The sequence below is a fragment of the Sinohyriopsis cumingii genome, chromosome 2 (assembly GCF_028554795.1).
Source record: "Sinohyriopsis cumingii isolate HCF-2022 chromosome 2, ASM2855479v2, whole genome shotgun sequence".
NCBI classification, from domain to species: domain Eukaryota; kingdom Metazoa; phylum Mollusca; class Bivalvia; order Unionida; family Unionidae; genus Sinohyriopsis; species Sinohyriopsis cumingii.
In genome coordinates this window covers 1,413,057-1,430,823 of record NC_142962.1, presented here as the reverse complement: position 1 = coordinate 1,430,823, position 17,767 = coordinate 1,413,057, and the positions used below count along the sequence as shown (strand labels likewise).

The 17,767-nt window shown below is 37.2% G+C and overlaps 1 protein-coding gene across 3 annotated transcripts in view; it reads left to right on the top strand.

Annotated features, from left to right (window-relative positions):
• LOC149804197 (uncharacterized) overlaps positions 1–17,767 on the top strand; it is a 113,762-nt gene that overhangs the window by 28,034 nt on the left and 67,961 nt on the right. The window contains exons 1-2 of one of the 3 annotated variants that reach the window (XM_089937804.1): positions 13,957–14,255; positions 15,284–15,527. In XM_089937804.1, coding sequence (XP_089793930.1) covers positions 14,212–14,255; positions 15,284–15,527 — 288 coding nt within the window. In that variant the 5' untranslated portion in view covers positions 13,957–14,211. Of the gene's footprint in view, positions 1–13,956; positions 14,256–15,283; positions 15,528–17,767 lie in introns of those variants that run through there. The other 2 variants (XM_089937795.1, XM_089937812.1) reach the window with 2 other exon arrangements.

Here is a 17,767-nt window from a genome sequence, read left to right as displayed (position 1 = left end):
ATGATATCGACACCGCGCGCGACAGGAAAAATCTTACCCTGTAGATTATCGTTGCGGATCTCATCAAGACGTTGTTTGTATTGCGGTGTAATTGTGTGATATGACTGCGCGTCAGTCATGTAATCAGACTTTTCGGGTGCAGGTGGTATCGGTGGTGTCAGTGGTGGATTTTTAGGCCATCCTAATACTGTTCTGATTGAACTGTTATAAATGTCTACGTGGTAACCCGGTGTTGAGATTTCGATGACCGTTGACAGCGTTGGCTCGTGTGCTGTTATGCTGATCTTTGATTCTTTTCCGGTGACACGTTTTATTTGACGCTGTATTTCTTTGTTGATTTCTTCTATCTGATAACTCCCAGTGGGTAACGCAATGACGTTCCAATCTGGGGTTCCATCAGCGTTATTCTGATACCAAAAAACAAATGAGTTATTCGGCGATTGTCCGTGAAATGATGTCGACCTGATATTAGGCCAACTGTGATATACTCGTAATTGTGCCAACGCGATTTCACTTACTGGAATTGCAGTTGGAAAATTAATATTAAATTCCGGTTGCGTCGAAGATACTGATATCATTGTTGTCCTTACCGGAGTTGTATTTGCGACTATGTCGAGTAGCGCTTGGCGCTGATTATCTCCATCGTTATTGTTGTTGTTCGTTTTCAAATCAAGATTCACCGCGCGTTCGTAGTCGCGGTATATGTTGGACATCAGCGTGAATTCAGAATCTGATATGTTGTTGTCGTCTACGCTGGATGATATCAACGAGGACAATTTCGAGTAGGCGCTGTTGGCCGCGTTGGCTACCCGCGTATACTCGTGTAATTTTGTTATCGCGCACGAAGATATTTTTTTCGCGATAATATTAGCAACTCCTGCGATCGTCGTTGATGCTGAAATTGTGATTGTGATCGCGAATGCGGTCGTTACCGGAGTTAACGCAGACAATAGCACACCCGTGGATGCAACTACCGCGGATACCGAATACACTATTGTGTCTAGCACAGTTACACGCCGTTTGTATTTTTTTATTTTTGTTGCGCATCTGTCAGTGGTGTTTTTCAACGTTGATTGTCATTCGCGTACGTGATCATACCGGTATTGCTGGGCGCCTAATGACGTTGTCATCGGTGTTGTCATTGATGCCGTGGTCATTGATGCTGATTTCATTTTTATTATTATTCCCTGTGACTAAATCACAGGGTAACCAATTGAGGCGTTTCTGCGACGAATTCCAAACACCACCAGTAGGATGTTGCGGTTAATTTCTTGTCTGTGGCTTCAAGTATAAATATTTCTTCGGTTCCGCTGTTTAGTATTATAGTTACAACCCCGGAATACTTATCGGTGGAATGTCTCCAAGGATATGTTGTGAAGATTTCAAATTTAGCGGCTGAAAACACAGACAACCTGTACACGCCAGTGGCTGTTGCTGTGTATTTAATAGTATTATTTTGTCGGGACCATGTTGCGAATCCCGATGATACCGTGAATACGATGTTGGTGATATGCCCGGGAGTAACTGTAACGGGGACTTTAATCAGATTGGTTTTGTTAACGATCTCAGGAATACCCGATACGATATCTTGCTGTGTTTGTTTGATCGTGTCAATGTCGGTCTTGATTTCAACGAGTTTCACATCGACGACTGGAGGAGTCCCAAAGAACTTATCCACGGTCTCACCAGTTTTTTGAAAGTTTCTTCGAAATCTTGTAAACGAAACTTCAGAGACAGCAAGCTTGTCAAATATCATATGCGATTGTGCTTGATTATTTACTCTTAAGTTAGCCTGGAGTGCTACGAAAATATGTCGTGGTGCTGACACCCCCTACTGTGATGCTATGTGCCACGTGAATTGCCCAGCACCGGCACCCTGAATGGAATCTGTAGATGTTGTCAACCATGATATCAATGATTTACCACCTGTGTCCATGAAAGAGAGCAACCGTTGCTCTTCAGTGATCGATGGGGACATCACTGGCATCCACAACGCAAGCTTGAATAATACTACTTTACCGGCAGCAACACCAGCAGTACCGTCTCGCCAGATAGCGTCGTTGTCGTCACCTTTTCTAACAAGTACAACTGTATGCTTGGCTCCAAAAGTAACCTTTCTGACACCTCTACAAAATCCAAAGATGTGAGACAGCGGAATTGCACATGAAAATCTTCTACGATTACCCGATAACATTAATTTACGTGTAGCAAAACCAAGATTGTAATTAGGAAGGGGAAATGATAAATTTTCTACTGCATCAACAGCAACAGGAGGAGCAGCACGGTTGTTTGGTTGTCTTATTTCATAAGGTCTGTGTTCAGGATGATCAGTATTATCCTTGGTGAACATCATAGTCGGACCAGCTGATCTAGTGTAATCATCTGAGTATCGTGCTAATCCCACGATTGTTGTGGCAACGTCAACGTTATCCTGAATCGTTTCAATTTCTTTTCCATCGATGCTGTATGAGGCACTTCTGAATAGTGCCATGATGCCGTTGTTGACAAGACCAACTCGGACATTATTATCGTATGGTGTATTAGCGACAACATCTGTTACAACTTCTCCCGTGACTTCAAGGAATGCTTCAGCGGGTAAGAAATATCTACTTGTATCATGTACTTGTAATTCAATTCGTCCGCGCTGATTGGGTGATCTTGCTTCGTAGGAATAATACTGATAATCACGCACAGATTCATCTTTGAGTATTGGTGCATTCATATCAAACGCCGGATCTGATACTCGTTTGAACATTTTATATAAATTATCGACGTCTAAAACGAAGACCACTTCCTGATATCAGACTCGTATTTATTTGTTCGGGTTGTTGAGTTACAAGAGATACGAGTTTTTGATTTGCGGCCTCATTTATTACTTTACTGACATCCGCGGGCATAAGTTCAGTGCTCGGTAATTCTACTGGTGGTGGTTTAACCGCGCTAGGTCTGCGTGCTAACCGTGACAGTCTACCCTTAACTGACGTAAATGCCTTTCCGGCAAGATTACCAACAGCTCCAAGGGCTTTATCCTTAACAACATCAACCGCTTTCATCGCCAATTGTTTCGCAATCGGTAACGCCTTAGGGGCCATCCTTGAAAACAAACCCGTAACAACATCACCGAGACCATCTCCGTATGTTACTTGATAGACCGGTAATCGTGAATTTACTACTCTGACTGGTATGGGTTGGGCGTTGTGTATAATCATGTTATTCAATTGCTGTTTCTCTAACTAAAATTACTGTGACCTTCAGTCGCTGTAGTAACCGTCTACGAGTTCATCAATGAGTCCCCGATAGATACGAACATCCATGATGCCGCCACGAAATAGTCGCTGACAGATATCAGCAGCTTCATTAATTATTTCCGGAGAGTTATTTCCGGCACGTTTTCCTCCGATGAGAACTTCCAACCGAGTTACATCATCGACGATATTATTAGGACAAGCAATAAAACCACTTCCCGTTTTTAGACCATCTCCGTTTTTTCGGGTTCTTTAGAAAATATCATCCCTAGATCTTCGAAAACATCGCCGCCCTCATCTGGACGTTCCTCCTCTGGTGGCGGCGAATAGGGAGGAGGAGAGATCCTCGTCGTCCACTTTTTTCAAGTTCTTTAATTTCGCCTATAAGTGCTGAGTATTTCAAATCGTCAGATTTAACCGTTTTCTTGTTGTAATATATACGATACACCCATTTAACAAAATTTTCATCAGTCGTGTACTTATATTTCTTGGCTAAAAAATTTTCTTTGTTGTATAAACCCTCTAATATCAATTCAGGCAATTCTCCTTCTGGCGTGTTTTTAAGGAATTTAATAAACCTCGGATTAAATTTTGCAGTTAGTTCAACAGTTTCCTTTTCTACTTTGGGCGCAGCAGCTTCGGCGACTTCAGCGACGGGCGGAGGTTGAGCTGCAGCTATATCAGCTGGAAGCGTTCGTAAAATCTCTCTTGATTCCGTTAGCGTTGGAAGAATACCTTTTCTTCGTTGTTCTTGTTGTTCCTTCATTCTCCGCTGTCGATCTTCCACATCCAACACCTCTTCAAAAGTCTTAGGCTCTCCCAGTAAAGCTCGCTCAGTAACCATCGCAGCCCTTTTAGCAGCTTTTTTAGTAGTTGTTGTAACGGGTTTAAATAATTGTTCTGCACCTTCCATGAATTCAAATTGTGCTTGCTGCCGTGCCTGTAATTTTTCTCTGACACTATCTCGCACAGGAAGAAAAAATTTTATTGCTTCTAGTCGCTCTCGAGCTAGTCTAGCAGAACGTGCTTCTCCAATGTTGGCCATTATTGTTAACCCGAATTTTTAATTCCATCGATAAACTTTTTAGTTAAAAAATATCTCCCGTTCTCGCTGAGAGAGATCAGCAGAGGGACTGAGCCACCAACGTCGCCGTCGTGCCCCCCCCCCCCCGTGAAGAAACTATTTTTTATAGTGAGTTATCGCTGTCGAAATAACCCTTCTAGCCAGAAAAGAGGATTTAGTCATCATAGTTTCTGGATAGAAGGGTTTATTTTGTGAAATAAGAACTTCTATCAGAAATGTTTTTGATAGGGGTTCTGTTGAAACGAAATAGTTGGTGGGCTCAGTCCCTCTGCTGCTGTGGGTAGTATATTTGGTGTTTGTATGCGTTAGCGACGTTGTGTGGATAGTATATTTGAGGTTTTTATGCGTTAGCGACGTTGTGTGGATAGTATATTTGGGATTTGTACGCGTTAGCGACGTTGTGTGGATAGTATATTTGGGGTTTGTATGCGTTCGCGTACGTTGTGTGGATAGTATATTTGGGTTTTTATGCGTTAGCGACGTTGTGTGGATAGTATATTTTGGGGTTTCTATGCGTTCGCGTACGTTTGTATGGATAGTATGATTTTGTTTTTTTTCCTCTTTCCTCTGTGTGTGTGTGTGTGTGTGTGTGCGTATGTCTGCGCGCGTACGTTGTGTGTGTGTGTGTGTGTGTGTGTGTGTGTGTGTGTGTGTGCATTGGTCTCTGTTTGTCCCTATAAAACTCATTTTATCCCTATCAGATACACTCTACCTACCTACCTACAGTAGCGTGTATTCAGGTCAGCCACTTGCAACACTGTTGACATTTATCCCCTAGTGTTCAGTACAGTGACGTCACTGACGCTGGAAATTTTGAGACTATAACTATGGACTTGGGGTTTTGCACAGGTTGTATCTATACATATGTATTAGAGTTCATAAACAGGAACGTCACTCAAGCTGAGGCTACAAAAAGATAGTGGGATTTTCCAAAGGGGTAACCCACAAGTTTTAGTATATATAGATAGTGAGATTTCATAGGAATTTCAGCTGATTATAGATACATAGGTATTTATTCACGATCGTCACACAAGTTGATATTGTAAGTAGTTACTAATTTTATCCATTTTATAGTGTGTGTGTGCGTATGTCTGCGCGCGTACGTTGTGTGTGTGTGTGTGTGTGTGTGTGTGTGTGTGTGTGTATTGGTCTCTGTTTGTCCCTATAAAACTCATTTTATCCCTATCAGATACACCCTACCTACCTATCTACAGTAGCGTGTATTCAGGTCAGCCACTTGCAACACTGTTGACATTTATCCCCTAGTGTTCAGTACAGTGACGTCACTGACGCTGGAAATTTTGAGACTATAACTATGGACTTGGGGATTTCCACAGGTTGTAGCTATCATATGTACTAGAGTTCATAAACAGGAACGTCACTCAAGCTGAGGCTATAAAAAGATAATGGGATTTTCCAAAGGAATAACCCACAAGTTGTAGTATAAATAAATAGTGAGATTTCATACGAATTTCAGCTGATTATAGCTATAAATAGATACATGGGTGTTTATCCACGATATAATATTAAGGATATATTGACATAAAACCAAAGACCCTTTTCAGAGCCATTCATAGGTCTCGAAAAGATCTTGACTTTCATTGCCTACCACTTTTTATTTTTTATTTTTTTAAAAAACAAATAGAGACCCCTCCCTATTTCAATTTTCGTATGTTCCCTTTTCATAGACCCATCAGGTCGGGACCGTATTAAAATAGGGTCCCGACCCTGTTCCATTTTCCCTTGTCACTCAACAGTCCCAAACTCTATTCCCCATGTTCAATTCCCCTTGGCGCTCAACAGTCCCACGATTTATTCCCCATGTTAAATTCCCCTTGTCGCCAGGGTACAAACTTTTTTCTCTAATGTTAAATTTTCCATTGTCGCCAGGGTACAACCCCCCTATTTTTACATTAAAGTCCCATTGTCGCTAAAGTATCCCCATTAACTACTTGCAGTAAACTTCATTTAACATTTTACACAAGTATTTAGGTTAACATCGTATCGCTGCGAAACACCTATTTCCCAACATCTCTATGATCCTTTCTCTCACATTAAACAAAACAAGTGTTGGAGTTGACAGTGCATCGCCGTAAACATTTTCTGTATCCCATCAACTCGATTAACCGTTCTCTCGTTTTACACAAATATCAAACTATCGTTTTGTAACACATATGTTCCCACAAGCTCTATGTTATTTTCTCTCATTTTTCACATTTTAATTTTTTTTTTATTAACCCCGTAATAGGTTGACCACTGGGTCGGGGAACCATCCAAAGGTCACCTTACAATCAAACATTTCTGGTTATCAGATAATCCAGGGATAATAAATATAATCTACAGAAAAAGAAAACACACACACACATGCACACACGCATATGGCACACAGTCTAGGTGACATGGACATTGTCATATTACAGTATTTTCTTCCTGTTTACCATGAAGTAAGAGACAAGTTACATATTCATTATGGAGGTCCATTTTTGAGAAATTGGTCCTCATTTTTATTTACCTTATTTTTCATTATTCGTATACATTGCAACTATTTGCATAAAACCAAAAATAGAAGGATTTTTCATATTGAATATGCAAGTATAAATATAATATTTTGCCAAAAATAAGCAAGAAAATATACAAACTGTGCAGCTGTTCACTTCCTTCCAATGTTTTTTTTTTTTTTTGGACAAATGTACAATATTTGGGCAAAAAGGTGCAAAAACTTCAATAAAAAGGTACCAAAACTGTGAAGTAATACTACAGTCATAAAAGAGATGCTCAATACTTTCATTTTCACTCTTACAGAAAGTACATTTGTTGTCATCTAATATGTTAATTCTTTTCAGAAAATCATTTGTAGGATTATTCTATGGATTTATTTAAAGTTAAAAGAGATCAACTTGGTATCCATGGTACAGCATTTCGCCAGGCTATAAATCTCAGACCACTCCTTACTACTTATATTTTTATTAAATACTTGCATCCAAGTTTCTTGCTTAGCAGTTTGTTGCCATTTAACATTTTTAAAAGATCTTTGTAAACAAACTTGAGTGAATTTTGTTTTTGCAAGTTTATTTTTTTATCCTCCTGCTTACTAAAATTATTATGTACTAAGTGTTTTTCTTAAATGTTCTTTCCATGCTTTTGGAATTTTGAATATTAAGAAGTATTTCAAAAAATCATCGCTTCTAGTTTTTTATTTTTATTTCAAAAGGTATTAAATTACCGTGGTCATCTACTAGATCATACAGAATTCCAAAACCGGCTTCTGTCCAGGATTTGTATTGATAGAACATGTTGGGGGGGGGGGGAGAGACAAAATTTAAATTGCTCATGGATATATACTCGTTTGGACTTTGCGATTCCTCTTTCCAATTAGATACTGCCAAAATTACATACATCCAAAAACTATTTTTAATAAGCTTACTAAATTCTTCTAATTTCCTTCTCCCTAAATTCCAAATATCCATTTTATTTCTGAGAATAGTTGTATTAACTAAATTCTGCCTCGTTCCATTTTCCTTTACCAGCAACTTTACCCATCTTACCTTAATGATAATATGTGTATCATATTTAGTCATTACTCGTTTTCTGGGGATATGAGTATATCACGTTTTATTCTCTCTACTTTTCCACCCCATACAAATTAAATAATGTGTGATTTAGTTCTGCTTCAACTTTTGTTGATGGATTTGTTAGTGTTGAAAAAAGATGTATGAACATGGACAGAACAAGAGTTTTCACATCAATTACCTTACCAACTATTTACAGATGTGTTTGACTCCAGGTTGCCAGTATTCGTTTTGCCTTTGTTAGTTTCGTCATATAATTAATTTCCACCATTTATTGTAAATATGGAGAAAAATCTATGCCAAGGAGAGTAAAGTTAAAAGAGGACAACATTAGGCCCATTTCGGGACAAATTATTTCATTAGAAAATTCCCTGTTTCCAATCCAAGTAGCTTTTATGTTTGTTATGTTACATTTAAGTCCAGATAATAGAAAAAAACCTTGCAAGATATTCATAGTTTCTTTAAGAGAAAGTTGAGATCCATCAAAAAGAACAAAAGCGTCATCGGCATACTGATCCAATTTTTATTCACTGACGGCAAAGATCCGTCCTCGTACATACACATTTTGCTTTAAAGTTATAGCTAAAATCTCAACCCCAATGATAAACAAATAAGGTGCAAGGGAATATCCTTGACGACATCCTCTTTCAAGTCTAAAAAAGATGAAATATGTTGTTGTTGTTGTTGTGGGGTTTAACGCCATTTTTCAGCACACGATAGGCCATATATGGCGGCCAGTATTAATGGTGGAGGAAGAACCCGGGAAAACCCCGGAAAGAACCACCGACCCACGAGAAGCTACTGGCATGCTTTCTCACATATCTACATTGGCTGAATCTGAGACTCGAACCGGCGCAGACAGAGGTGAGATGGCAGTGATCCGTAACGGCGAACGCTTTAGACCACTCGGCCACTCGGGGCATTATGGACATTATTTATAACACAACTATTAGAGTCATTACAAAACATTTTCAACCACTTACAAACGGAATCCCTAAAATTAAAAGATTATAAAGCTTCTTCCACAAAGGTCCAGTTAATTGAGTCAAATGCTTTTTAAAGTCTATTAAAATAATAAACCATATCTATTTTCATTGTCAAGTTGGTCCATGATATCGTATAATAGCCTGGTATTTTCTCCAATTAATCTACCCTTCATATATCCTTTCTGAGTATCACTGATTATTGATGGAAGAACCATTTTAATCCTAGCTGCAATGGCTCCCGAAGCGATCTTATAGTCAACATTTAAAAGTGATATAGATCTCCAGTTTTTAAAATATCTTCTGTCTTTTTCTTTCTTCGGTAGACGTGTGATGACTCCTTGAGTCTGAAAATCTGAAAGTTTTCATACAGTATATCCGTAATTTATTGATCTGTATATAAATCCCCCAAGAGAATTCCAAAACAATTTATAGAAGTCTAGAGTGAATAAATCTGAGCCAGGATTTTTCCATTTTCCATCCATTTTAGAGACATACCGAATTCATTAATTGTAAACAGACCCTCGCATGATTCTCTTTCCTCTTGACTAAGTTTAAAATTGTGATTAAAAAATCTATTTTGAATTTCTTGAGTAGCCTCATCATCAAGCTGAGCAATTCTAATTTTGTACAATTCCATATAAAACTGTTTTTGAGCTTCTAAAATATCTATTTGGTCAGATATAATTGTCCGATCATCTAAAATAATTTCCTTTATTGTCTTATTGACGTAGTTTCTTTTTTTCAAGATTTAAAAAGTACTTTGCTTTTTTCCCCAAATTTGTATCATCTAGCTTTAGATCTTAATATAACACCTTCTATGTATTTTTTCCTAGATTCCTCTTTTTCTGCTTTTTTCCTCTAAATTTTCCAGAGTTTCCCCATCTATGTTATTCGACAGTTCCCTCTGAATTTCTATTATTTCTTGCTCAATTTGCTTCATTTTTTCCCGTTTCTCTTTTATTTTCCTAATATAATAAGAAATAGTTTCAGATCTTATTTTCATTTTCAAAATTTCAAAGAACATTTTATCATTCCAGGATAGAGAAACATGGACAGAATCATCCTTATTTCCCCCATATAATATTCATTTACAGTGTCAGGTATACACTTTTTGAGCAAATAAGTACACTCAATGTTTCTCAACAGTTGGGCATTAAATTTCCAATATCCTTTTCCCCTTGGACACGTTGAAAAGGCCATACTCAAAACAAATAGTTGAGAGATCAGTCTTATACCCTGGTAAGATACACGCATCAGCCGTATTCATATGAATGTCATCCGATACAAGAAAGTAATCTAATCTACTTTGTTTCAAGGGAGGTTTTTGCCTCCAGGTATATATCTTTAAGTCTTGATTGGAATTTCGCAAGGGATCAATTAATTCCAATTCGTTTTTCAGGTCTTTAATCGCTGTCCTAGACTGTTGGTGTTTGTCATGAGTATCCAAATCTAAGTCTTGAACAGTGTTCCAGTCTCCGCACATTATAATTGATGAGTTCTCAAAAATAAGATCTCCTTTAACTTTCTAAAAAAGCTAGGATTATCATCATTATAACCATACAAATTCACGAGGGTTATTACGTTGCCATTAATTGTAATATCTAAAATAATAAATCTCCTTTGACTGTCACATCTTTCTCTATGAATAATGAATTCAAAAGTATTTCAAAAAAAATACTATTACTAGAGCAGTGGCTAAATATACATTTGTATCACCATTCAGCTGCCTAATATATTTCATTGTTCTTTGTACTATGAGTTTCTTGCAAGCATACTATAGATACATTCTTTTGTTTTACCCAGTGGAAAATGTCCCTTCGTTTAAAGACTGAACCTTGCAGGCCTCTAACATTTATAAATATAATATTTATGTATATACATGAAAACACCCGAAATTTTTACATATACGTGTTCTTGTACAGGTATGTATGAAATAATTATCACCTTGAGTTTATCATATGCATGACTTTCACGCTCATACTCACACAGAATAAAATCATCCATGGTGTTACACTACATGATGTAGATTTGGCTGCAGTTAACACTGATACAGGATACGACGGACAACATGTGAGGCAGTTAACACTGATACAGGATACTACGGACAACATGTGAGGCAGTTAACACTGATACAGGATACGACGGACAACATGTGAGGCAGTTAACACTGAAACAGGATACGACGGACAACATGTGAGGCAACTCCATATGTAGTAACTCTTATGGACCTCTGACAGACTTTTCTGGAGCTAACACATTTTTGTAAACAAATGGGTACAGATTAATAAGAATATAAATTACACATTAATGAATGAAAGAAAGGGTAAAAGGGAAGAAAAAGAAAGTATGAATGAGAGCATACATGGAAGTGGTGGGTGATTGAATGAATGAGCAAGAATGGGAGACTGAAAAATTGAACTTGGAAGAGTAATGTTGAATAAAGTGAGTAAACGGCTGAGCAAATGAATGTGTATATGAGTGAAAGAAGGTTTATGAACTAGTGAGTGAATTGATTAGGGAGAGATATGATACAATGGAAGAGCGAATAAACAAATCTTTTTAATTAATGATAAATATTTAAGTTAACAGTGCATCGCGGTGAAACATTTGTAATCCCATCATCTCTTTGAGCCTTTCTCTTATTTTATACAAGTATTTAAGTTGAGGGTGTATCTCTGTGAAGCATTTGTGACCCCCAACATCTCTATAAACGTTTTTTGTTAAATTTGTTAAACAGCAACAACAACAACAACAATAAATCTTCGTATATTTGTCATTGGTGATTTTCCAATGAAATGGATATATTGGTCTCGTTTTGTAAAATTTCAATATTGCTCAGTAAATTAAAATAGCACAATCGGCTTTTAAATCGTTTATTGTTCCAGTTATGTTTTTGATAATTGTCTTGCCCTATGATGTTGCAGAATATACATACCATAAATAAATTAAGCATCATATATGAAAAGGTCATTTCTTAAACTTTTGTTCTGTTGTTATTCTTTACTATGCTACCCGAGAACATATATTTTTTTTAAAAAGTGACAGCACGATCCTAATGCCTGTTTCTGTTTTCCTCATAAATTAACCCTCCAGTTTTACCTCAGAAATTACAGTCATACACTAGTCGTGAAACTACATCGAAAAATGTCCCCTCCCATTTCATCATCTTTTCTGATTCTCTGTCCACACTTAAAGCTACCAAAAGCTCTGAATTTCACAACTCGTTAATATCATAAACCTTAAAGAAACACGATTTGCTCGTATAATCTTGGATGAAAGTATTCTTTACTGTTGGGTGCCTAGTCACGCTGGTAATGAAGGTCATGAAAGGGCAGAGAAAGCAGCTTACGCTTCACTGTAGCCACATGTTTTCGACTGGAAGATGCATATAATGACAGAAAATATTATACAAAATCGGCCAGTTCTATACATTTGACAAAATATGTGGGAAAAAAACTTCCCAAACAAACATCAGAACAGCACAGCAGTCATTACAGATTGTGAGACATCGAACAAACGCAGAGATGATTTTGTGCTCATCAGATACAGGACACGCATACCGTACCTGATTCAAGCATGCCTCAAAAAGAGTAAACCACGAGCAGAGTGCATACCCTGCCAGCCTCCACTAGGAGTGGAATAGATTGTGTTTCTAGTATACTGACCTCTAGTCTCATAAATGAACACCACAAGTCTGTGTTGGTGCTGATGGACGATATGACGATCGGATGTCATCTGCTCGTTAAAATGTGCGATTTTGCTGTATGCAGATCCTTCCGGAACAAACCTGCGTACAAGTTAGACACATACCGGTAATTTGTAACACCAAATTCAAAATGGCCGCAGAAAAGATTGTCGTGCTATTCCATGTGAATTTGCAAGTCACCAAACATAGGATGTGCTCCGGAAATATAATGTACATGTCACCAAAAGAACCCTTCAGCCGACGGTAGCTCAACAGCCGTCAGAAACACCGGTATGTGCATAAATGTACACCAAAATTGGCTGCAGATTTTCCAAGCTTTTAATGATTAGGCGATATCAGCCCCTAAACCTAAAATAAATATCATCACGGGTGAGGCACTTAACTACCCCACCCCCTTTGTGAGACCATATGGGAGGGAAGGGAATAAAGGAACTTTATGTCAGTGTACCTGCAGAGAAATTCTTGGCTTTTTGAAGGAATGCAGTTATACAACAAATTTTGACCTTATATTATTAGAATTAGAGCATATTTTATTTACCTTTTACTTTTATATACATTATACAGAATGTAAACATCTATTCCTTTAATCTACATCGTGTAAGTATTTCATGTTGACTTTTATTTGGATGGTTTTATCTTCCTAAAGTTTTGTGTACAATTCTTTTTATTTATCAATTTAGAGCTTTACTTTAAATCTGCACCACATAGCCCCCGTTGAACTGACGTACCGTTAAATCCTAATACATACATAATATCTCTATATTCATGTACAGCTGTATATATTAATACTCTATGCTTTCGATTACGATTACACCTGCAGTGATTCTTAATGAAATTCGTGACACCAATATAAAACGAATGCTGCACCTTCTCTCAGGTTTTGCAATATCGGTTTTTTTTTCAATATCGAATACGTTGCTATTGTGTTTTTCACTGTTAAAAAATTAGAAACTTTGTGTCACTTTAAATGCTTGATAAAATTCACTCTGCATAATGAGAGAGAGAGAGAGAGAGAGAGAGAGAGAGCATGGGCGCACTCACATAGGGAAGGGGGGGGGGCAGTTGCTCCCCACCCCTCCCCAAATTTCACCTCTTAAAATGTTTTGGACTCCATCCGTGAAACTTAATAAACTTAATAACTGACCACTACATGTTTGCTACACCACCCCTGAAATAATTATGCGGCCGCCCCTGAGGGACAGCACGTAGTATAAAAGCGGATGTTTTCTGGTAGACACTGGCTCACAGCTGGTGACATTACGAAACCAACTTGTATTATAAAAGAATATGCTTCCTGGTAAACGCTGGCTCAAAATTGGTGGTGCATATATGATTTTACGAAACTAGAGGAGTATATATATATATATATATATATATATATATATATATATATATATATATATATATATATATATATATATATATATAATAAAATTGTATGCAAGCTTTGTTCCAGCGGGGACGATACAGATTTGTGCTCCTGACAGTATATTTCTCCAGCTAAATATGAAAGGACAGTAATTTACAACTATCCATCTGGTGTCAGAGTCAAGGTCGATGGAGGTGGCATGTTAATGTATCCCGAAACTTGTCTTCCCGCTTGTTGCTAGGAGATGAGACGATGCGACCAGTAAATGGCGCAAAAGGTTCCCACCCATTTCACAAGTAAGTGACTCCAATTGAGACGACGCGACCAGTAGATGGCGCAAAAGGTTCCCACCGATTTCACAAGTAAGTGGCATATGGCTTGAGGTTTGTTTCGGCCTTAGCCTAAAAAGGGCACCTTGGAACAGTAGAGACCGCGCATTCATTACTAGAATATTCAGTAACCGAATGAACTGATTCCTGAAGAATATCATCGTTTGACGGTTAACTATACCTAAGAGTATAAGTAATAATTTTTACCGACAATAAAGCCATAGTTGCCACCTTTATGTAGGATTATTTTATTCTAGAAATATCTTTCTTCATTCTTTCTTGTCCAACGTTCAAATTTCCATCTTTTTAAAGTATCCGAAACGTTTATTTTAAACACAAAATTTACTTCTTATTTCTTGTTTCCGTCAAGTCACTTACGAAATACTGCTGTTTTTATTTTCTTCTCACCTTTTTCCTACTTTTGTATATCTATCTCCATGCTTTAGTGAAGGGTATATTGTGATCCCTTCGTAAGTCCGTCCGTATGTCTCTTCATTTCCCACTATTCAGCTAGGCGGAAATTCACCAAACATAGTTATCTTGTCCAAACTTGCTTAATCCACTTAGATCCATGGATTGGAGTCAAAGGTCAAAGTTACCCTAATAAATAAATTACATTGGAAAACTATTTCCTCGTTCAGTTAAGTCATAAAGCTTCAAAAACGGTTATTACTGGCATATGAAGACAAGTTGATCATACAATTATCCTTCCTCATAAACGAAGTGGTTTAAAAGTTATATATTGCACGAAGAGTTTATTTCAGTACAGGTTTTGTTTGTTTTTAAAACACTCAGAGTAAATTAGTGCGTACTCCAGTCAGGTGCTTATGGCATTTGTCTCCCTTTCCTTAATGGTGTAATGAAATGGCATTCAAAAGTATTTATAACACCCCTTGTTTATTATATCAGTGTTTGCTTTGGATTTTTTATGTAATACATAAAACTGTGCAATAAATTATATTGATTGTAAATATTTATCTGCGCTATACATGCAGGAAAAAGAAACAGAGAGTGGGCAAGATGCCGACCGACACTGAGGGATCCCCAAGGAGTTCTCCAATAAAAGGTACCATCCTGACTTCTCCGCTCAAAAGGGCTTCCCAACAGGTGCCTCACGAAGCATCCTCCCTGATGCAGGATGATGAGAGAGGATTGATCACGCTGAGGGTTAGGGAGGATGTGATACAAGAGGAGGAGGAACCAACGAACGTTGAGGAATATGAGCTAGCACCTGAACGGGTGAGGAGGGGGGCAGGGTAATTTGTACACATAACGTTGAGAAAGATGAAGAAATCGAAAACAAAGAAATCAAAAGAAAATATTAATAAATCTCTTATTAAGATGTAATACAGATATACAGGGAAGAGAAAATTGCACATATCGGAGATTGGCAAACATAAAAAGGTAAGAAAAAATACATACAGATAAGCATACAGCAAAATACACGAAGATATAAATTGTACCCCAAATAAAGTTCACAGTGTTACGTTTTATGCATTTTCGGAAGTGATGTAGAGGAGAAATAGAACGTAGAACTTAAAAGAAAAAAGGCACGGTCTTAGTTGCAAATTATTGTTTGAAATTATATCAACATAAATCGACCCTGCACAATGAATCTACGTTATATACTGACTGTATTACTATTTATGAACTTGAAATTCATGCCTTCTCTATCCGCTTTCATCATATGCGTTTACCTTAGTTGTACTCTGTGGATACCTCCACTCTGAGGCACTTGTATTAAAAATGCTGTGAAATGCATTTATTATACAGATGATATTTGCTTGATACGAGAGAAAAACGGACATATTTCATCGAGTGTTTGAAAAACTCAGCAGTTTCACGAGTGACGAATACACTCGCGAAAATAGTTGTTTTTCACCCACGAAGCCACTGATGAAAATACTTTTTAAGTTTTTCATCAACGAGATGACATATATCCTTTAATCACTCTTTGCAAGCAAATTTTCTATTTATTTTATGCTCACGTGTATTGGCTAGCAAGATGCACTGTATAAATGATTGAAGTAGCAGATTTTTACGGATCCCACGCGATTTCAGCGCTTTATCGTTTTTATGTTCTGCTGCGTTTTGTGATTATTCGCACAGCAAATATAAACAGTAAAATATCACATTAAGAAAAACATAATTCGTGCCTTGTTGGATCTTAACTCGTTTCGTTATTACACTTATTCTACTTGGAAATTCAGGTAATTCACGGCGTAGCATAAAATAAATATTTAATAATGAAATATTAAATGTATCCGTGGTAGAAATTTAATATTGCTAAGGTAACAATGCCACTTCTATCTTCCCAGTGGTAATATCACTTTGGAACTAACTTTCTTTTCCCGTTATATATATATATATATATATATATATATATATATATATATATATATATATATATATATATATATATATATATATACATGCGCTTACATATGTTTTTCAAACTTTTATTTCCATATTTAGGACTATTTAATTTTTTATCTCTTACTCACCCCACCTCGTCATAAAGAACAGATCATAAAACATATCAAGACTGTTAAACCATCAAGTAAACATTTTTGTATTCAACGAGAAAGTGTCATTTAAAATAAAATGCATGAAATCGCCAAATAACAAACAGGTGTCTTTCCACTTGGACCCTATCAGTGACTGAACTTCCATGACCTGTTTCTGTTCGATATTTAGCGTCATCCATACGATATCTTATACCGGTTACACTCTACGACAAGCGGTAGCATTTTTGTATGGAAAACGTCTTGATATCTCTGTTGGAGATGACCGCTCAGTACTATTTTTACCGTTTTCCTATTCCAATAATGTTCACTATATTAATCCGCATAAAATAAAATTCTCTATTTTAATATTAAAAGGGTCATCAATTTGACAAATACAGTTTGAGGTGTTATATATTGGAGCTTCATTTCTAAAAAGTCGCTGTCCTAAAAGTATTCAAAATTTCCTTTTTTATCGATGTAGTAATGCAGCCATTAAACGCGTTCACATCGAATAGAGAACAAATCCATGGAAATCGACGTTATGAGTAGTGAATGGGGACACCCTAGGGACAAGGGGACTTTAATGTTAAATAGGGGTATATCCACTCTGGGGACAATGGAAATTTAACATGGGAAGCAATATCCACTCTGGGGACAATGGAAATTTAAGATGGGAAAAAAAGACATCCACTCTGGGGACAAGGGAATTTAACATGGGAGAAAGGAAATATCCACTCTAGGGACAAATGCATTGGAACAATGGGAGAAAAAAAATATCCATTCTAGGGACAAAGGCAATTGAACATGGGATTTTTTTTTTTTTTTTAAAATTAAAAAATAAAAAATAAAAAAAGGGGTAGGCAATGGAAAGTCAATCTCTTTTCGAGAAATGTGGGTGGCCCTGAAAAGGGCCTTTGGATTTATGTTAATATACCCTTAACATAAAGGGCATCTGCGGCATCTTCTTGTCCT